A 23,329-nucleotide genomic window follows, 5' to 3' on the forward strand; every position below is an offset into this window, starting at 1 on the left:
AAACCAACTGAATATTATTCAAGTTTATATAATTTTCTCTGAAGTTTTTAGTCCTCTTACAATAGCTTTCTTGGGCATGCTATATCTAGTTAAAGTGATTATTTCAATCTGATAGCTTTTGGGCTTTGAAATCACTTTTGACTAGTCATCTTTTTTATGCCAACCAGAACATATAAAGAAAATTACATTTCCTTCTCTGTGGGGAGATCAGACATTTAGCAAGGAGATTTTCAAAATATGTTTTCTAGATAATACTGAAGGTGATATCGATAGAAAATGAGGAAGGGTTTAATAGAATGATAAGAACAATAATGAGGTGACTAGGGACTGAGAAAATGACTTTAGGAAATGATGAAGCTACCTAATTGAAAATAAAAAAGACAACTACATTTAAGCCTAAAGTTATCATATTTTGATCTGAATTGAGTACTAATAGAATACTGAGTGATAAAAAATCTGTTATTATGTTTTGATTTATGCAATAAGTGTCCTGTCTTCCAAAGATTCTGTGATTCTATAAAATACCCTTGAAACAGTAACTGTAACAATCTTCATTCAGTCATGCTAAAATTTATTTATTTGTTTATTTATTTATAAAGACATTTATTTATAGAGTAAGAGAGAGAGAACAAGGGGAGGGGCAGAGGAGAGGCAAAGAGAGAATCTGAAATAGACTCCCCTATCAACATAGAGCTCAGAGCTCCACACAGGGCTGGATCTCAGGACCCTGAGATCATGACCTGAGCCAAAAATAAAAAGTCAGAATGCCAAAAGGACTGAGCCACTCAGGTACCCCTGGGATGCTAAAATTTAAATAAAATGATTCAACCCCCCGCCACCTCCCCTCAAAAATCCTAAAATTAAGCAACAAATACAAGGTAACAAATACAAGGTAACAGACTTAGCTCATCTGTACTTACTTCTTTTTCTCCCAACTTATTCCCCTTATGGAGTAGATTGGTGGATGGAAATATCTCTTGCATTACCATATGTGAGGATTGTTCGTGAAGGTTGTAAGAACAATTCTGAAAGAAGGAAACTATCTTTGCTCTTAAAATTGAAAATGTGTAAATTTAGGAAAAAATCAAGATTTTGACAGGTTTAGATTCTGTTCTTCAGTTACTTCAATTAAATCATCTAGGCAGGTAACTTAATTTCTTGAAATGTCAGATTCTTCATAACAGAAAAGGAGATCATGATATTGAGCAGGAAATCATGGTAATAATGTCAGATGCACTATAGGTATTGAAAGAAATTATCTTTTCTCAACCTTCAGGTTAAATGAAGGCAAAGAAGACAAAATACAATCATCAAGAAAAATGAAAATAATGCTATAAAAACACAGCCTTATTTTCCTGTCCTCTGCTCTCTGAATTAGTAAAATAAAAGAGCAAAAGGGATTTCTTCTGAATTTATTTCTTCATTTGCCTCAAGACTGAAAATTGCCTCTTGCTGTCAAGCCACTATATTCATCAGCTTAGGAAACTTGCTCAAACATTTCAAAGAATTACAGGGGTGAAAGAGGTTACAATAAAGCTAGGTGTGGTCATTCCAGAAAGGATAAAAGTCAGTTCTATCCTGCTTATAGCACTATGGGATATTGAAGTTCTATACTGTCCCCTTTGTGAGGTGAAGTTGAAGGAAAGTTAGGGAAATGAAAATCAAAAACAAATACTGGTCAAAGAATTGAATTACTTTCTATGGTTCTCCTTTTCCTACCTTTTGTGTGTACCTTTGTACTATAGTTCCATAGATGGAATCCTTATAGGCAATATTGGTACCTATAGAGAAATGGCACTTTGGTCTTTTATTTTCAAGATCCTTGCCCATCAGTCGTTGGTTAGATCCTGTCCAGCTAAGAAGGGTATTGGTTTATGAGTGCCGCAGCAGCCACCATAATGAGTTATTTACCCAGTGGATATAAAAGATGATATAACAAGTGAATTAACTTTAAATAATTGTCATGCATTTAGCTAGTAGCTAGGAAATTCTTTTTAGAGAGAGAGAGTCCCAAAGACGAAAGAGGTTTTTTGTTTATTTGTTTTGTTTTGTTTTAACCGTATGTTGTATATGATGAAAATGTAGGTTTTGCCCTCTTCTGTTTGCTCCTTTGAAATAGTTTTCAAAAAAGCTGTTTATTTATTTATTTATTTATTTATTTACTTATTTTTAGTGTTCCCTCTTTTACCATCCTCTGTTAAAAAGGTAACAGGGATTGATTGATATCCTATTTCTCAATACATGTAAATTTGTACAAAAATATATTGTATGAAAATAATTTGTAATCTGTAGACTTAATACTTGGGAGATATCCTAGGATGGAAAAAATCATACTCTTTGACTAGTGAAGAGATTCTTGTTTTCTCCAGATAAATCTGATCTGTAAAACAAAATCAAAACCAAAACAAAAATCAAGTAAAGGAACACTGAATGAAATAATTTTCTTAATCCTAGTGAAAAGATATTTTTCTCAGGGGGATTTTCAAATGATTTCAAGGGGAAATGTATATACTTTAAGAAATAGATATTATTTAAGAAACAAATGAGAAAAATCTTGAATCATTCAAGACTAGAGTTAACTGTTAAACTTTACTATAAGGGTATATCAAAGATAAACAAAGCTGGACACTAGGTAAAATGGGGAGGATTCGGGCGCCTGGGTGGCTCAGTGGGTTAAGCCGCTGCCTTCGGCTCAGGTCAGGATCTCAGGGTCCTGGGATCGAGTCCCGCATCGGGTTCTCTGCTCAGCAGGGAGCCTGCTTCCTTCTCTCTCTCTCTCTCTGCCTGCCTCTCCGTCTACTTGTGATTTCTCTCTGTCAATAAATAAATAAATAAAATCTTAAAAAAAAATGGGGAGGATTGATTTTATTCAGTATTTATTATTGCAGCAGAGAAGAATATTTCTTGTGACCTGAAATCAAATTCTCTGAAACAAAAGACTAAAAGCATTTTTCAGCCTGGAGTATGGTAAGGGAAAGGCACCAAGAGGTGATAAGGGGGTTGATCCATGTGACTCGGCCATGGATCTTGTGACGAGAAACAAATTTCTCGTATCTTTGACTAGAGATGGTGGTACAACTCAAAACAAAGCACCCACAGGGTTGCCAGCAAGAGTGGAAGAGTTATGTTCTTGAATGCTTGCATTTCAAAGAGACATTTCTCAAGTCCTTGAAAAGACAGTTCTGGGAGGTAGAAGATTACATATTCAATGTGCAGAGAAAATAGTTATAACTGCAAGTTTTTTAAAGTAATTGTTCGAAGACGAGACTCCAGGGCCTGTCTGCCTATCACCAGGTTTTGGCTGGAGCAAACCGTCAATTCTCCCATCAGCATAGAGCTTTCTCAAGCAGGTACTTTAACAGAACTGGAGTCATACTAGGATGCTGTCCTAAGCGGTTAGAAACTATGCTAGTGTTTGGTGAAATCTCTTTTTGGGTGGTGACAGGAGTATGATTGGGGAAGGGAGTGAAGATTGAAATTCTTTATACTAAGGGTCTGCAATTTTTATAAGCCAGTTTGAGGACTAGTTGACCAAAAGTTTCCCAGGAACCTGACTAGAGCTTGATCAATGAGAAATTCTTTTTAAGTAATAAAAATTTAAAAGAGAGTTTCAGGATTAGGGCACCTGGTTGGCTCTGTCAGTTAAGCATCTGCCTTTGGCTCAGGTCATGATCCCAGGGCTGGATCAAGTCCCACATCGGGCTCCACGCTCTACCATGAACCTGCTTCTTCCTCTTCCTCTGCCTACCATTCCCCCAGCCTGTGCTTTACCTCTCTCTCTCTCTCTCTCAAGTAAATAAAATTAAAAAATAAAAAAAAAAAGAAAAGAAAGAAAGTTTCAGGATATAATGACATGCTTAGGGTTAAGGAGGAATTAACAAGGGACTAGCCACACAAATACTGGCATTAAATTTATATGTTCGATTTAGATATCAATGTAAATTTTATTTTTAAAAAAATCTATGACTTCATTCCACCGATAGTATCAGAAGAATGGTCATATTTGAAATAAGCTAAGAGAACTATAACAATTGTTTTTTTCACCTGGGTATGATGATACTTCTTTACAGTAATTCTCTTGAGAAAGAATGACATTTGAAATAAATGGGGAAAATACCTTAAAATGATTATTGTTTTGAAATGACTATGATATGGGTGAATAAACATTTTTGGGAGAGCCAAATGAATCTACTTTTTTCTTCTAAAATAATGCCAAACTTGAGTTCTTAGAGAAAATAGTTAATATAATCATTCTCCTTTTCTTATTATTGTAACTTCTTTTCTGGTGACAAATAGTACGAAGAAAAGTTGACCTATATAGAACTTAAAAAAAGGTAGAAATATTTTTAAAGTGTTATACTTAAGCTCAATTTCTGAACTAGATAAATTTTCATAGACAGCAGGAAATATTTGAGGGACATAAGTGACTATTACTGCAATTTGTCAATCATTGAACAACATTCTGTTTTAGCATGTCTCAAAAAACACCTAATTAGACAGGTTTTGAGAACAACTTAAAAATATTTTTAAAGTGAAGGAAAGCAAAGCTTCTTTTAGCCTTATTCCTATGTATCTAGTAATAGATAGGAATAGGAAGTAGTGTGTTTGAAAAAACAGTTATCTGCTATTTTCATCAATGGCATAAGTAGGTCATCTTGAAATTTTCCCAAATGGACAGGTAGTGGCTCAATTTGGGGGTAGTGGCTCAATTTGTGCATTTGGACATTTTTTTATTGAAAAAATATTGTTAACTGTTTATTATATGGTAGGCACTGTGCTAGTTATTGGATATACACTGCTAAACAGAGCAAATAGTTTGTACACCCTCTGGACCTTACAATTTATAATGAAATAGAATCAGAAATAAATATATGTAATGCAATTCTAAATTATAAGACTATGGTAGAAAGGGTTTCTTTCTTTATAAACCAATCATATTATCTATGTAATAAATACTGGTTGCTCATTATTTTAGTACAAACACCAAGTCAACCTTTTTGTGTATATGTATATTATTTATGATGCTTCCATGACCTCATTGAATTAATCACAATAACCAATATACAGGGTGTAATGTACAACTTACATAACTTAAAAATAAATGACTGTAACCAGTAAAGAGCAAACTAATCCATCCTGCATTATCATTATGAATCAGACACTAGATGTAGAAATATATATATATATATATATATATATATATATATATATATATGCCTGTTTATATACACTGAACCAAGTCAAATTTTCAGATCATCAATGTATGTCCTTGGGGAGCCGTTAGCAACTGATTTTGCTCAACAGCTGAAAGGCTCAGCATAATTTTTCCAGTTATAATAGAAAGAAACATTGAACACACTTTACCTCTATGGGGTCAAACAAAGTATACTTTAAAATTTTACAGAAATGAAAAGCTTCCATTCCCAGTTTCTATCATGTAGAATTATATTTGGTCGTTCGATGAATTATTTTATCATTCCTACCCCAATCCCTGAAAAAAAAATCCAGAGAGCTCTCTCTATTCATTTATAATATCCTTGCTCTAATTCTAGCCTTAGAGAATTGAGTTCAATGATTAGTATTTAATTGAGCAAAACAATTGATAATGCCCTGTAATCTGTTCCCCTCCTTTTATAGATGAATGTTCACTGAACAATGGAGGCTGTAGCAATCACTGTTCTGTTGTTCCTGGAAGAGGAATTGTCTGTTCCTGTCCTGAAGGACTTCAGCTCAACAAAGACAATAAAACGTGTGAAATTATAGATTATTGTAGCAATCATCTAAAGTGCAGTCAAGTGTGTGAGCAGCACAAGCACACAGTCAAGTGTTCATGCTATGAAGGGTGGAAGCTGGATGTGGATGGGGAAAGTTGCACAAGTGTTGGTAAGTAGATGTGTGTTTTGCTAGACTGAAGAATAGCAAGTGCCTTTCTGTTTATTTCTTTTTACCCTGTGTTGTGTATCTCAGTATATTTAAGAATAGATCTTGAGAGAATACTCCAAAAACACCTTCGAAGAATTAATAAAAGGATTCAACTAAGTTTGAGTGAGGCATTTAAGTATAATTTTTCATTTTTAAATTATTTTTAAAATATTTTACTTATTTGTTTGAGAGTTTGAGGGGGGCAAAGGGAGAAAGACTGCCCACTGGGACTCTGTCCCAAGACCATAGGATCATGACTGGAGCCAAAGGCAGATGATTAACAAACTAAATCACCCAGGTGCCCTGAATGTATAATTTTAGACCTACTCCAAAATCTTCTGGACAGAGCATATTACAGTATCCTTGTAACCACCATCCTTCAGATTGGTTCGTTCCTTCTTGAAATGCTACTTTCATCATCATCCTCCCAAAAAGTTTCTTTTCATACTATCAAAAGCATTTACTTTTATTTTTCTCTGAAGCTTTCAGAACCCTCCAAAGTCTGGTCCTAGCCCATACTTCCAGTTTTATGTCTTCTACTCTTTAAATAAACTCTGTTCTGGCTGTGTTCATCTTCTAACTGTCCATTTAAAACATTATGATGATTCTCTAGATCAGATTCCATAGTGGAAGAAGAGAGATTATAGAATCTGACTGAACTTTGACCCTGCATCTGGCATTCATTACAGACATGATATTAGGCAGGCTACATATACATACATTTTAACTATGTCTTCCTTATAGTATGTTGCAAAACTAAACAGGAGAAAGTGCTACTGTGCCACATACCCATTAGGTACTTAACAAATTGGATGTTTTGGGGGAAAATATTACCTTTATTTTCTTTAATGTCTCACGGTAAGTTAATACTACTTATTAGCAGCAACTGTGTATCTCCAACTGAAGTAATAGACATTCACATCATGTTAAACTTGTTCTGATATTTCAAAATATCATATATATTCAGGCTTTAGAAACCACTATTACTTCAATAATGGGAGTCTTTAGACCTACTGTTCAAGCTGTTATCAAATATCTTAATAAAAAGAATGCATATTACTACATCCCAAAGTAGTGTCTTTTTGTTCAATATTGGTAACAGCATTTTAGTATACAGTGTTTTATTCCTTTGCCTATGTAAATTTATTTTATTTGCTTTTTTTCTTACTGTTTTTGCACTTTTTAAGACTTTCTGGTAACCGGCATACAGGTTTTATCAGACAGCTAAGAACTTATACATCATAAACTTTTCTCATTTTGTTCCTTCTGCTTAGATTGTATTTCCCTTCTTTTTCTCAAAATATCCTGGGTATTCTTTCAGACCTATGTGCTCAAATATTTCTTCTTTAAGGGAATAGTCTTTCAAATATTCTTTTTCTCTATTTCTCCTATGTCTAGAATATATTCTCCATGAAAATACGTGTCCGCATTTTTAATTTTACTGTTGTATATTTCCATCTATGTGTCTTCTATATTCCTTATCTTTCTGATGAAATAATAAGCAGCTTGAAGTAAAAAATGAAGTTATAGGTTATTCTCTTATGTTTTATATAATATTCAACCCACTTATAGAAAAATAATATAAAATCAAAAGTGTTATATTTTTGCAGAGAATATTGTTATTTTATTCTTTTATTTCAAACGTTGTTTTGTAATTATTTCTCCTGGCTTTTAAAATTTGAGTCAGAGATGCATACATTTAGCAGACATTTATTCGACTCTTTTCCAAGAATCTGGTACAAAGTAATTGGCATGAGAGGCTGAAAAAAAAATAACAATTTGTCACAGTGATAATAGTCATTTTATTTATGGACATGTTTGGATTGGAGAAACAGTAGATCAAAGTATAATCATATTTTACATGAGAATTGGCTCCATAACTGGTTTTTGGATACAGATGACAAAATTATTGACTTATTTTAGTGCTTTTGTGTTCTATGTAATCAGTAACAACTCATGTTCAATGTTAAAATAATTCAACCTTTGAATATGTGACCAGATGCAAAGATAATCTTCCTAATGTAATTGGCTCCTTCCACTCTAAGCTCATAAAGAAACTCTAACAGTACTGCATCAGTTCTCACTGTTAAAATTGCTATATTTTGCACCTACTTTGTTTATAATTTAAGAAGGAAGTAAAGGTATATTTTACCTTTTACAGTTAATATGGTGCTTTCTTGTACAGAGACTTTAACCTGCTGGTAATTTATCCCTTCTGAAACACATAGTAGACCAAATACCATTGTCAGCATTTATATTATTACAGATAATACAGGTTTTGTTAGCTATTGAAGATTATTATTTATTTAAACCAATTTTTATATATAAAAAGAATTTATTCTGTATTTTACTCACTTCCTTTCTCTTTTTGAAAACCTATAGTAGATTCAGAGTTCAATAAAAAATGAATTAACCATTAACTATTGGATTTTGAAAATAATATATTTTTTTCATCCTTCTTTTTTTACTTTTTTTCTATCATTTTCAAGTTGGGTCCCCACTTCTAAAATGTGTCCTTTCTACTGAATGCAATACCTGTGCTTATTCTTCTTGGCATTTTAAAAGTAAAGAATAATGGTACTTTTTATGCTTCAAATTAGAATCAGGATTCCTCCATGCTTTTTGCTCTTGAATCTTCTATAGTTCTTTCATATTTTCTTATTTCTCTCAACTCCTTACTTCCTAAATTCTTTACAATCTGGCTTTTGCTGAATTGCTGAACTGATTCCATTTTCTCTAAGTTCACTACTAATATCTTGTTAGTTAAATATAGAGATTTCCATAAGTACTATTTTATGAGCTTCAGTTTTTATTTAATATAGCTGTACTCATTTTTCTTGGATATTTCAATACTTTATCAGTTCTTTATATGTTTCTGCCTTAATATGTAATTCATTAATCACTTTTCTCCTGAAGTGTTCATTTCTTTGTACTATGAACATCCAAAATACTGCTGCTGATTGTATTATCTCTAGTTTCTTTTCTGTTTAGTAGACAACTTACTTGCAAACATGCAGCATATTTCTAGTTACATAGGGAAGAATATTATAGCATTCCTTCTTATCTTCTCTTAGCCCGAATTAGGTTAGATTTCCCCACCAATGTTTGTGTGGATCTTATTCTATTCTATTTCCACTTTTAGATTTTAAAAATTATATTTGATACAGGGACCGGTTGAAAGGAGGTTGCTCAGAAAAAAGATAATTGGTGACCTCCACTAAGAAAGAAAAGAACAGATTGAAGATATATTTTAGAGATGAGATTGTCAAATATTGAACAAAAATAAAGAAAAAATAATTTTTGTAATACATATTGCCTTGAATATGGTTAATTTTTTTGTAATACATATTGCCTTGAATATGGTTAATTTTTTGGTATGCTGTTTTCTTTCATCCACCAAATTATAAGCTCTTCAGGGTAAGAGAAGTTTGTTATATGTGCTATTTATTTCCCTTAAGTGTCTAGGAACAAAGGAGTATTCAATAAATATGTCTTTTCTTGTCCATTTTTTATTAACTAAACCACAAAATATTTTGTGAAAATTATATTAGATGCCAAAAGAAAATATTGTGAATATTTTAGAAAAGTTATATTTATTTTTCAATTCAATTTACATCATTTTTAGGAGATTATTGATATAATCCATAATTTCATAAAAACAAAACTGTATAAATGTAGTGTTCTATTGATAAACTGTGCCCATTACATACTCCAAACCTTAATTCTCATGTACCCGTACATATGTTCTCTTGGAGATCTTCCTTTATCATCTCAAATCAAATTACTGTGGCATTTATATTTCTAGCTATGCTGTTTTTCCTACTATCCAATTCTCTTTAACTGGGTAGCATTGAATCATCTCAAAATTAGTTGGCTGAACTATACTCTTTCTATTCTCTTAATTATCCATAGTCCTGGCAGCATCCCTAGTTTTCTTCTGGTCTTCAGGGCCCACAATCTGAACTTATCTTTGACTTCCCCAGTTCTTTGCTGCCCTCTCTCTCCATATCTTAATTGTGTTCTCCACGAAGTTTGGACTTAGTCCTCCTTCTCCAGTTGGTAACATCTGTACCACAGTTCCAGCCAGGAGCTACAGATGTTGTGATGATGATGGCAGTCCTTCCTCTGGCCTCTTTGTTTTCATCCTCTTGTTTCTTTAGTTTGTAAGAAAAATATATTGAAACTTGAAAGGATACAGTATTTTTTTTTAAGAGAGAAGGAAATCAAAATCTGGAAGATGAAAGTTAATGGAAAGAGGCCCAAGTAGAATAAAGAGGAAAAAGTAGAAAAAGAGAACAAAGTAATGATAGGTGAACTATGTTGGGGAATAATGGTAAATAAATGTGAAAAGATCAGGGGAGGGAAGCTGGAGGGTGGTATAATTTGGCAATCCACTTCTTTATGTTAGTAAAATACTTTTATGTATCAGTGTCTAGTTATGATTTTAAAATAGAATAAATGAATTATTTATGGAAAGAACATCAAATTCTTCAATCTGCTATTTAGGGCCCTTTTCATTTTTTCTTATTTTATTTCTTATTTATTTTTCATTTTATATTTTTTTAAATTTTTATCTTTTTAACCAAACTAATCTTTCATTATCATCCACTGTGAATTTCCATCTGAGGCACATTATTACTTTTTTGCTCTTTAGTAATGGTAGTAAATAAATAGTGGCCAAAATGTAGAAGTACTTTCACATACATCCCTTTATTGTACCATCTCCTTCACATACTCCGTTCATTATCATCTGTGACCTTTCAGGATGACAGTATCTTCTACATTCTGGAAATCCTGTACTCTGAAACCTTCTCCTCTATGGATTTTTCTTCAAATTAATTATTATAATATTACTAACAACTACCATTTATCAAGCATCTACAATGCGATGGGCAATTCATTTATAACTTACAGGAAACCAACAGATATTATTAATACTCTGACTTTATACCTTTAGAAACTGAGATCCAGACGGGCTATTTCATTTACCCAGGGCCTGTGGCAGAGATGTTAGAGCAAAGCTTTTGAACTTCTTTCCACCGGACGCCAAAGCAAGAGCTTTTACAAGCTACTACAAAGATCCAGGCCATCTCTATATATGGTGTGCCCTCAAACTCTTGTAATGCCTTTGAATAGTGTATGTCTATGAGTTTATTTCTGTCACCACTTAGACTTAAACTTTCTTAAAAGCTGAGACTGTATTAGTTATTTTATACCTCTTTTGAAATATGTAAAAATAATTTTGTAGCAAATGCTTGTTCAATGCAACAGCTTCCTCTATTACCTAAAATAGTAACAAGTTTTTAATAGTTTTTCAATCTGTGCTATATGTACAGCTAATCTATTGTTTCTAACCACTATGTAGTATCATATGGCATGTACCCACCTGTTTTTGTTTATCCACTCTACAATGTAAGTATGATCAAATCACCCCAAATCTCTGCACAAGTAATGCTGCCATAGATATACATTTGCTTATTTGTACAAATCTGCATGAAAATTATTTGGGGCCAAAAATACTGACTCATAGTATTACTTATACTTCCTATGAGAAAGTAGAACCAGTTTCTTTTCAGAATGGTAGAACAGTCTCCACCTTCACCAACAGTACACTTCCAAAGTCCCCACATCCTTGCCAGCTCTTAAAATAATTAAACTTTCTAGTTTTATTATCCAATATATTGGAGTAAAGTGATATTTCATTGCTTTAGTTGTATTTTTCTAATAATGAATTTGAGCATTTCTCTATACTCCTGTTAACCTTTTGCATCTCTTCATTTCCTTTGGCCATTTTCCTATTAAGATCACTGCATTTTTCTTACTGATTTGTAGGAATTAGTTGCATGTACTAAACTTCAGACATATCAATTATCTTCTGCATTCATGTACTCCTCTATTAGTTTCATTCACATTGACCAATGTTTATTGAACAATTCCTCTTTATCTTTCTGCTTCCTCATTCACTCCTTTTTTTACTTCATTCTTTTTCTTATTTTTGTCTTCCCATAATCATTTTTATCTCCTCTCTATTTGATGTATCCTGGGCTATTTGTTTATTGATTCTTATAATTAAGCATTCATTCACTTATGTAATTTCTGGTTTATTTATTTATTTATTTATGTTCAGTTAGCACATAATACATCATTAGTTTTTGATGTAGTGTTCAATGATTTATTGGTTGTATATAATATCGAGTGTCATCATCACATGTGCCCTCTTTAGTACCCATCATCTGGTTACCCCATCCTCCCACTCTCAATTTGGTAACCCTCAATTTGGTTCCAACATTCGAGAGTTTCTCATGGTTTGTTGCCATTTCTGATTTCTTCCCATTCGGTTTTCCCTCCCTTCCTCCGTGGTCCTCTGCACTGTTCCTTATGTTCCACATATGAGTGAAACCATATGATAATTGTCTTTCTCTGCTTGATTTATTTCATTGTGTATATGGACCACATCTTTATCCATTCATCTGTTGAAGGGCATCTCTGCTCCTTCCACAGTTTGGCAATTGTGAGCATTACTGCTACAAACATTGGGGTGCATATAGACCTTCTTTTCACTACATTTATATCTTTGGGTATTTATTAAATACAACCTAGCAAAAAAGCACTGAGCAGTATCTTAGAAATGCAAAGATTTTTGCTCAGTCTCTTAACCCTCAATGAAATCACTCTCTCTCTTTCAAATATACACACACCCCAAATGCAGATTCTTACCACTTATTAATGGAAAAAATAGATAACGTTTTAAGAAACCTGAAATATAAAGCAGAATGACTAAGGAGTAATATCCAGGAATTTTTCAGATAAGTAATTAAATGGAGAAAAACAATGAAACGAATAAAAAATAGCTCTTGAGAATATTGATGGACAGACTGTGATATAATCTTATAAATTTATCAGTTTGAATTTCATAGATTCTATATCCTCTGCCATTATGTATATCACACCAGTAATATTTCACTATCATTCATTCCCAACATAGCTATAGCTGAAGGAATGGGGAAAAGGAAGCAATGATACATATTGAACCAGAGTAAACAATAGACCATTTACCACTTTCTAAGTTGCTAGTCTATAGAAGAAATGTATCTATTGATAGGGACAAAGAAATTCAAATAAATTATTAAATATGAGAACAAAAAAAAAGAAAAGAACTGAAATTGCAGGAGAGAAAACATTGTAATTATAATATCAATTTCTGTTTGAAGACATTATATGTATGATAAAGAATCAGGAGCTATTCATATAGAATTGCTAGTTGTAGAGTCATCATAACAATTAACCCAAAAGGACTAGAGAGGAACTCTTTCTTAGACAAGTCATCTACTGCTTTCATATACTGTCATGTAACAATTATTGTGCAAATCTGTAGTAGATTAAAAGAAAATCAAAGAAAAAAGAATTGCAGATAGCAGACCTTTGAGGGTTTTTGAAAAGCTATTTATGATGTGCTACATTTATAAAAATAAATTTCTTCACTTTAAAAACTGTAATTGTAATCTTTGTTTCATACATATGTCTTCTCATGGGAAAGTGGAAGAACTTTAAGCCTCTTCCATATTGAGTCTCATTTGGTGGTTTGAGCTGTATAATTCAGTCATTTATGAGACTGAATAAATGACTAAGAGCTAGCATACTGAGAAAAAAGTTAGTAGACTACAAAAATGAAGGACTACTTATTTTGCTAATATTCATTCCAAATTGAATTTGCCCCAAAAGAAGATATTATATTTATATCAAAATTGAAACACATGAGAAAATACTTCATTGTGTTTTATCACCAAATATTTTAATACAGATTTTGTTTTATATTTTTATTATTAAAGGGAAAAAACAATGTAAGGACTTGGAATTTTGAAATCTAGTCTTCATGATTTCCCAGTAACATATTAGATTATTCATTACAACTCTTTTATTTTCTCAAAAGAGAAACAATAATTTGGTAAACTAACAGAAATATTAAAAGTAGAGGCATTTGGAGAAGTTATCAAGACTCAGAGTTCAAATAGAAACGATTTAAATATCTATACTTTGATTTTTTATTTTGGTGAACAGGTTTATTATAGTCATGTGTAATCGAGTAAACATTTATCAACTATATTCTCTACACAAAATGACTATAGTAAATATAAGAACTTGAAAAGCCTTTGGGCAGTTTTAATAAAAGAGTCAATGTAACAGTCACTGTTCAGAGTAAATGAGATATGATTTTGGGGTACTGGGCTGTTTCAGTCAGTGAAACATGCAGCTCTTGATCTTGGGATTGTGACTTTGATCCTCACGTTGGGAGTAGAGATTACTTAAAAATAAAATCTTAGGGTGCCTGGGTGGCTCAGTTGGTTACGCCACTGCCGTCAGCTTAGGTCATGATCCTGGAGTCCCAGGATTGAGTCCCACATTGGGTTTCCTGCTTGCTCTTCAGGGAGTCTGCTATCCCTCTGACTTTCCCCCTCTTGTGCGCTCTCTCTCTCTCTCTCAAATAAATAAATAGATAATCTTATAAATAAATAAATAATAAAATCTTGAAAAAAAAAAGAAAAAACATAGGTTTTAATCACCTTCCACTTTATGAATTCTTTCAAACATACTGAAGAATAGTGTATTCACAGCTAATATTTTAGTATATTGAAAATTTATCCAATTTATTCATGCTGTTCATGATATAAATAATTTTCTGAAAGCGACGGAACATTAGATAACTTTGAGGTCTCTGTCATCCATTTTTCCATCCCCAGAGGTAGCTACTTTTGTGAAATCGGTATTTCTGTTTGGTCATAATTTGTGTTCTTACACAAGATATAATTTTTGTGTTCCTAAATTTACAAATTCATATATAATATATATCCAGCAGGAGTTAGTTGGATTTTTCTTATCACAAATATGATTTTGAGATACATCCATAGTATTTATATGGTTCTGTTTATTCCTTTTAAATGCTCTATGACATTCTGCTATATAAAAATATTGTAGTTTTGTTAATCTTCTCCTATTAATGGTCATTGACATTGTTTCCAGGTTTTGCTACATCAAACTATGTTGTAGTGAAACCTCTTATGATGTCTACTTGTGGAAATGTGCACAAGTCAAAGCACATGTTTAAGTGCCTATGCATTCTTCAGTTGCACATGTTATGTCTATCATTGTCAATAGGATATCCAAAGCAGCTGTACAGATATACACTACTGTCACCTGTTATAAGAGGTCCTCAGTCTCCAAATCATTGTTAACACTAGACAGAATAACAGGGCAAATCCATGTTCCTCCACTTACTAGCTGTGTGTCTCTGGCATATTAATTACATAACTTCTCTGTGCCTCTCTTTCTTCCTGTGCAAAGTGGGGCTGAAAATATCACCCACTTCATAGGACTTTGTGAGGATTACATAAATGGAGTTCTCTAAAATATTTAAGAATAATCCTGTATACGAAGCACTCTTTAAGTGTTTGCTAATTTAGTAATGTTCAGACTTCTAAGTAGTTGCCCAAGACAATACTTTTTGGTCTTGTTGTTTTAATTGGTATAAAATTTTCTTAACACTCAATTTCTGCAATTACCTCATTATTTGTGGATTTTTTTTTTCTCTTCTATACTTGATTAGAGGGCACAATTTTACCACTCAGTTTATATTATAGATCTGTTCAGATTTTCTATTTCTTTTCAAGTTAATTTTGGTAAAATATTTGTCTAGAAAATGGCATATTTTACCTATTTTCAAATTTATTATTAAAATGCATGTCACTCTTATTTTTTAATATTTTGTATCAAATAGGCAAATAGGAAAACAGTGAAAATAGGTATTGAAGAATATGCTTATCTTTCATAAGTACTTTCCTATTTTCATCCTTCCTATTATTCATTTGTACATATATATGCATACATATGTATATGTATTTGTTCTTCTGTAGGTTTATCTTTATTTTATTCATCTTTCAAGCAAGTGGCTTCCAATTTTTTTGATAATATTTTTCTCTATTTTATCAATTTCTGTAATTATATTTATTTTATTCTTCCTAAATTATTAGAGTTATTTTTTTTCTGGATCCTTGAATCTATATATTATTTTATTAATTTTTAAAAGATGAATTCTCCATTTAATCCAACTACCATACACAGAGGAGAAATTTTTTAAAAAGTTAAAATATCAGTATACTCTATTTTTTCCCTGTATAGATGAAATAGTTTTCAGAGCTAACAAACTGAGTATAGTTATACAGATTAATCAGATTGAAGTAAAAATTATGATTTTTAGGGAACAATTAATTAAAAATTGTGTTTGTACAGTTTTTTCTTCTCTACAAGTTTCCACACTCATTACCATATTTCCTTTTTTAAAACAGATGATTTGCAATGTATATACCATAAAATTTATTCTTTCAAAGTGCACAATTCTGTGGTTTGTAGTATATTTACAGAGTAGTGCAACCATTATGACTCTCTAATTTTAGAACATTTTAATCCCTCCCCCAAACAAACTCCATATTTTCAATACATACACTCCCCATCAAGCCCTACTTCATCAACGGTAACCTCTAATTTATTTTCTGTCCCTGTAGAATTGCCTAGTCTGGACATTTCTTAACAATGGAATAATATAGTACGTGGTCTGTAGTGACTGGTTTCTTTCATGTGGCCTGATTTCAGGATTCATTCATGTTTTACCATATATCAGTATTTAACTTATTTTTGTTCCTGAATAATATATTTATTGTATTGATATGCCATCTCTTTCATCCATTCATCTGTTGACAAGCATTTGAATTTTTATTCTTTGATTATATGAATTATGTTATGAATATTCATGTGTAAGCTTTTGTGTGGACATGCATTTTTATTTCTCCTGTGTATACAAATAAAAGTGGAATTTCTGGCTCATATGGTAATTCAGTGTTTAACATTTTGAGGAACTGCCAAAGTGTTTGCCAAAGTGGCTGTGTCATTTTAAATTTCTGCCAGTGGTGCCTGAGGGCTCCAATTTCTACACAATTTTGCCATCAGTTGGTATTGTTTGTCTTTTTATTATAGTCATTCTAGGGGGTATGAAGTGGTATCTTGTGCTTGATTTGTGTTTCCCTGATGACTAATGATGTTAAGCATCTTCTCCTATGCTTATTGGTCATTTTTATAGGCTCTTTGGTGAAATGACTATTCAGAGTCTTGGCCTAATCTAGGGTAACTAAGTATTCTTCTAATCATTGTGTTATTTTGGTTCTTATATTTAGGTCTATGATACATTTTGAATTAATTTTTATATATGGTATAAAGTTTCTTTGGAATGTGGAAATCCAGTTCACCCAGCACATTTTCTTGAAAAGGCCATTCTTCCCCTGTTGAACAGTTGTCTAGAGTTTGGGCTTTTGGGGGAGCTCCAAACCCATCTGCCCCCTCTGGGGACTTGGGGACCATTTGTTTTTAAATCTATGATAAAGCTAAGGATGGGGGAATGGGTTTGGTACATATTAAAACACCACATAATACTGATATTCAACAGTTTTTCTTGAGTAAACAGTCATTGAATTGTTATTAGACTTTGTTGAATTTCTGGAGTTCAGAAAAAGTGATTTTCAAGATTTTGCCAGAGATTTCACTGTTCTTATGAAGGAGACGATTTTTGGATCCTTGTTTCACCATTCAGTTACAAATTCTCTATTTCATTAATTTTAATTGTTCATGCTTCTTAATCTATACATTTGCTGCCATAATATCTTTCTTTATTTTTCAATTCCTGATTGAGGTCCTGTTGGTCAATAAAAATGCTTAGTGATTATTTTTAGAGCTAATGCATATGAGGAGCTTAACAGTCTTTATAATTGATTCTTAATGTACAGATTTCTATATACTTCTGGTAGACTTAGATTTTTTTTTAAAGATTTTTTAGATTAATTTACTTGACAGAGATCACAAGTAGGCAGAAAGGCAGGCAAAGAGAGAGGGGAAAGCAGGCTCCCTGCTAAGCAGAAAGCCTAGTGCGGGTCTCAATTCCAGGACCCCGAGATCATGACCCAAGCTGAAGGCAGAGGCTTAACCTTCTGAGTCACCTACATGCCCCTAGATTAGATTTTTGTTTAGTTTTTTATTTTAATCATCTTGTTATTATAATTTTGTTGTAATTAAATATCTCACAATATGATTATGGATTTATCAATTTCTCCATTTAATTCTGTCAGATTTTGCCTTATATATTTTCAGCCTATATTATGAAACCACACACCATTTTAAGAGTTTTATCTCCTTTTATCTGTTGTCTTACCATATGGTAGAGACCTTTTAATTTCTACAAAAACCATTTGCCTTAAAGCCTATTTTGGTGAGCATTAATATTGCTTCATTAACAATATAATTAATAATTCAAGACTCTTCACGGTTGAAACTTTAAATCATATAGCACTAAAGTATTTTATTTTAAAAGTTAAGACAAGACCTGTATAGTTTTAATGACTTTTCTTTATTTGTAGCAGAGACAAGAGTAGAATCCAGGTCTTCTGTTGTAGAATTCCCTTCTACTTTCAGATGTAACAAGTCAGTAATTTTTAGTTTAAGAGAGTATACATTCTCAAATAGAGCATGAAAGTGAGAACAGTAAATGATCTCGTAAATATTGCTGTAGTGGAAATATGAATTCTCCTGAAAGGGGAGGAAAAAACAAAACATGCTAGTGTTTTCATACTGAATTACCTTCCTCAGCATGTATGTCATGCCCAAACAATTTTTATTTTATTTATGAGTGTTTCTATGAAGCAGGAAATGATAATTCCTTCTATTGTTAGCTTGAGTTTTTATTCTTAAAATTGTTAATCTTATTATAAAAACATATGGTAGTGCTAAAAAATTGTATCAATGGCAAATAAAGTGAAAGTTTTCTCCCCCACTTCTGAACACCAGTCACCAGTTCCCATAGCAGAGGTAAAAACATTCCCTCATTAAACCTTCAAGAAGTATTCTATGCTAAACCTTCTTATAGGTCTAGAAAAATATTCTGATTTTTGTTTTAAATAGTAGCATAGATTGTGTGCTATTTATATCTTGCCATTTTCAACTTACAAAATATTTGAAATTATTCAATATTCATACATCTGTATCAATCACATTAATTATAATGATAGGAATTATTATATTGCAAATGTTATGCAGTTTGTTACCTGTCTTTTTCCTCCTACAATTTTTCAATATATATTAAAAATCATTTTTTTCTTTTGTTCTTCTATGCTTTGTGTCAAATGGACAAAGGCTATTTTCATTCTAGAGTTCTAAAAATAATTACTCTATGTTTACTTCCAAGACTTTCATACTTTCATTTATTACATTAAACTTATTAAGCTATTTAGAAATTATTTTTTTAATTAAGTCAGGAAATTTTCTAACTTAATTTCTTTTCCAGATACCCTAAAGCTGTCATGTTTATTAGCTCTATAGTTTAGTACTGGTCAGTACTGATATTAACTTTTTTTAAAGATTTTATTTATTTGTTTATTTATTTACTTATTTATTTATTGAGAGCATGAGTAGGGGGAAAGACAGAGTGAGAGGGAGAGAAAGAATCTCAAGCAGTCTCTATGATGAGCACATTACCTACTGTGATTCTGGACCCCACAACTCTGAGCTGAAATCAAGAATTGGGTATTCAACCAATTGGGCCACTGAGGTGTCACTAAAATACTTCATTCCAAATTATTTATTTTATAAATACTGTAATATATCTTAATATCTATTATTAGACATTATTTTATATTCCCCTAGAAATATCTTGGTTAGTCACACTTTTTTCTTTTAAATTAACATGTAATGTATTATTAGCCCCAGGATTACAGGTCTGTTAATCATCAGGCTTACACACTTCACAGCACTCACCATAGCACATACCTTCTCCATAACCCAATAACCCTCTCCCTACCTCCCTACCCCTGGTAACCCTCAGTTTGTTTTGTGAGATTAAGAGTTTCATATGGTTTGTCTCCCTACCAAGAGCGTCTTGTTTCATTTTTACTTTCCCTACCCCCTAAAATCCCATTCTGCCTCTCAAATTCCTCTTATCAGGGAGATCATATGATAATTATCTTTCTCTGATTGACTTATGTAGCTCAGCATAATACCCTCTAGTTCCATCCACATCACTGCAAATGGCAAGATTGCATTTCTTTTGATGGTTGCATAGTATTCCATTGTATATACGGATACCACATCTTCTCTCCACTCATTTGTTGATGGACATCTAGGTTCTTTCCACAAGTCTGGCTATTATGGACATTGCTGCTATAAACATTTGGGTGCATGTGCCCCTTCAGATCACAATATTTGCATCTTTAGGGTAAATACCCAGTAGTGTGATTGCTTGGTCGTAGGATAGCTCTATTTTCAACTTTTTGAGGAACCTCCATGCTGTTTTCCAGAGTGGTTACACCAGCTTGCATTCCCACCAACAGTGTAGAAGGGTTTCCCTTTCTCTGCATCCTTGCCAGCATCTGTCATTTCCTGACGTGCTAATTTCAGCCATTCTGACTGGTGTGAGTTGGTATCTCATTGTGGTTTTGATTTGTATTTCCCTGATGCCAAGTGATGTGGAGCACTTTTTCCTGTGTCTGTTGGCCATCTGGATGTCATCTTTGCAGAAATGTCTGTTCATGTCCTCTGCCCATTTCTTGATTGGATTATTTGTTCTTTGGGTGTTGAGTTTGATAAATTCTTTATGGATTTTGGATACTAGCTCTTTATCTGATATGTTGTTTGCAAATATTTTCTCCCATTCTGTCAATTGTCTTTTGGTTTTGTTGACTATTTCCTTTGCTGTGCAAAAACTTTTGATCTTCAGGAAGGTAAATGGGATTGACTTCTTAATCTCTCTTTCTTCTGTCTTGTTGGTGTATTGAAATGCAACTGATTTCTGTGCATTGATTTAATATCCTGACATTTTACTGAATTCCTGTACAAGCTCCTGTACAAGTTTTGTTTTTTCACATAAAGTATCATATCATATGCAAGGAGTGATATTTCGACTTATTCTTTGCCAATTTGGATGCCTTTTATTTCTTTTTGTTGTCTGATTGCTGAGACTAGTACTTCCAGTACCATGTTGAATAGCAGTGGTGATAATGGACATCCTTGCCATGTTCCTAACCTCAGTTGAAAAGATCTCAGTTTTTCCCCATTGAAAATGATATTCACTGTGGGTTTTTCATAGATTGCTTTGGTGATATTGAGGTATGTACCCTCTATGCCTACACTTCGAAGAGTTTTGATCAAGAAAGGATGCTATACTTTGTCAAATGCTTTTTCAGAATCTATTGAGAGTATTACATGATTCTTGTTCTTTCTTTTATTAATATATTGTATCACATTGATTGGTTTACGGATGTTGAACCAGCCTTGCAGCCCAGGAATAAATCCCACTTGATTGCGGTGAATAATCCTTTTAATGTACTTTTGTATCCTCTTGGCTGGTATTGTGGTGAGAATTTTTGCATCTGTGTTTATCACGGATATTGGTCTGTATTTCTCCTTTTTTGTATGGTCTTTGGTTTTGGGATCAAGGTAATGCTGGCCTCATAAAATGAGTTTGGAAGTTTTCCTTCCATTTCTACTTTTTAGAACAGTTTCAAGAGAATAGGTATTAATTCTTTTAATGTTCAGTAGACTTCCCCTGTGAAACCGTTTGGCTCTGGGCTCTTGTTTCTTAGGAGATTTTTGATGCCTGCTTCAATCTCCTTGCCAGTTATGGGTCTGTTCAGGTTTTCTGTGTCTTCCTGGTTCAGTTTTTATGTCTCTAGGAATGCATCCATTTCTTCCAGATTGTCAAATCTGTTGGCATAGAGTTGCTCATAGTATGTTCTTATAATTGCTTGTATTTTTTTGGTGTTGGCTGTAATCTGTCCTATTTCATTCATGATTTTATTAATTTGGGTCCTTTCTCTTTTCTTTTTGATAAATCTGGCCAGGGGTTTATCAATCTTATTAATTCTTTCAAAGAACCAGCTCCTAGTTTCCTTGATTTATTCTACTGTGGTTTTTGTTGTTGTTTCTATTTCATTGATTTCTGTTCTGATCTTTATTATTTCTCTTCTCTTGCTGGGTTTAGGCTTTCTTTGCTCTTCTTTCTCCAGCTCCTTTAGATGTGGGGTTAGGTTTTGTACTTGACTGTTCCTGTTTCTTGAGAAAGGCTTTTATTGCTATATATTTTTCTCTCAAGACTGCCTTTGCTGTCTCCCACAGATTTTGAACCATCGTGTTTTCATTACGATTTGTTTCCATAAATTTTTTTCAATTCTTGTTTAATTTCCTGGTTGACTCATTCCTTCTTCAGTATGGTGCTCTTTAGCCTCCATGTATTTGGGTTCTTTCCAACTTTCCTCTTGTGATTGAGTCTAGCTTCAGAGGATTGTGGTCTGAACATATTAGGGAATGGTCCTAATATTTTGGTACCAGTTGAGACATGATTTGTGACCCAGGATGTGATCTTTTCTGGAGAATGTTCCATGTGCACTGGAGAAGAATGTGGATTCTGTTACTTTTTGATGGAGTTTTCTGAATATGTCTGTGATGTCCATTTGGTCTAGTGTGTCATTTAAGGCCTTTATTTCCTTGTTGATCTTTTCTTGGATGATCTGTCCATTTCAGTGACGGAGTGTTCAAGTCCCCTACTATTATTGTATTATTGTTGATGTGTTTCTTTGATTTTGTTATTAATTGGCTTATATACTTGGCTGCTCCCATTTTAGGGACATATTTAAAATTGTTAGATCTTCTTGCTGGACAGACCCTTTGAATATGATTTGGTGTCCTTTCTCATCTATTATTATAGTTTTTGTCTTAAGATCTAATTTATCTGATATAAGGATTGCCACCTCAGCATTATTTTGATGTCCTTTAGCATGGTAAATTGTTCTCCACCCTCTCACTTTAAATCTGGAGGTGTCTTTGGATCTAAAATGAGTTTCTTGTAGACAGCATATTAATGGGTCTTTTTTTTTTAATCCATTCTGATAACCTTCTGTGGTTTTAATTAGTATTTTTGTCTTTTTGGGGGCATTTAGCCCATTTACATTTAGGGTAACTATTGAGAGATAGGAATTTAGTATTAACTTTAAGGTGGCTGTTACTGTATATTTTCTCTGTTCATTTCTGGTCTACTACTTTTAGGCTCTCTCTTTGCTTAGAGGACCCCTTTCAATATTTCCTGTAGGGCTGGTTTGGTGTTTACATATTTGTTTAGTTTTTGTTTGTCCTGGAAGCTTTTTATCTCTCCTTTTATTTTCAATGATAGCCTAGCTGGATATAGTATTCTTGGCTGCATGTTTTTCTCATTTAGTGCTCTGAATATATTACGCCAGTTCTTTCTGGCCTGCCAGGGCTCTATGGATAGGTCTGCTGCCAATCTGATATTTTTAACATTTTACATTACAGACTTCTTATCCCG

At 32.9% G+C, this 23,329-nt stretch overlaps 1 protein-coding gene across 4 annotated transcripts in view; it reads left to right on the top strand.

The window, feature by feature from the left end:
* Positions 1-23,329, top strand: part of LRP1B (LDL receptor related protein 1B) — a 1,969,831-nt gene that overhangs the window by 1,291,212 nt on the left and 655,290 nt on the right. For all 4 annotated transcript variants that reach the window (XM_032356230.1, XM_032356231.1, XM_032356232.1 and 1 more), the window contains one exon: positions 5,638-5,883. In XM_032356230.1, the coding sequence (XP_032212121.1) occupies positions 5,638-5,883 (246 nt within the window). The remainder of the gene's footprint in view (positions 1-5,637; positions 5,884-23,329) is intronic.

The sequence above is a fragment of the Mustela erminea genome, chromosome 8 (assembly GCF_009829155.1).
Source record: "Mustela erminea isolate mMusErm1 chromosome 8, mMusErm1.Pri, whole genome shotgun sequence".
Taxonomy (NCBI): Eukaryota; Metazoa; Chordata; class Mammalia; order Carnivora; family Mustelidae; genus Mustela; species Mustela erminea.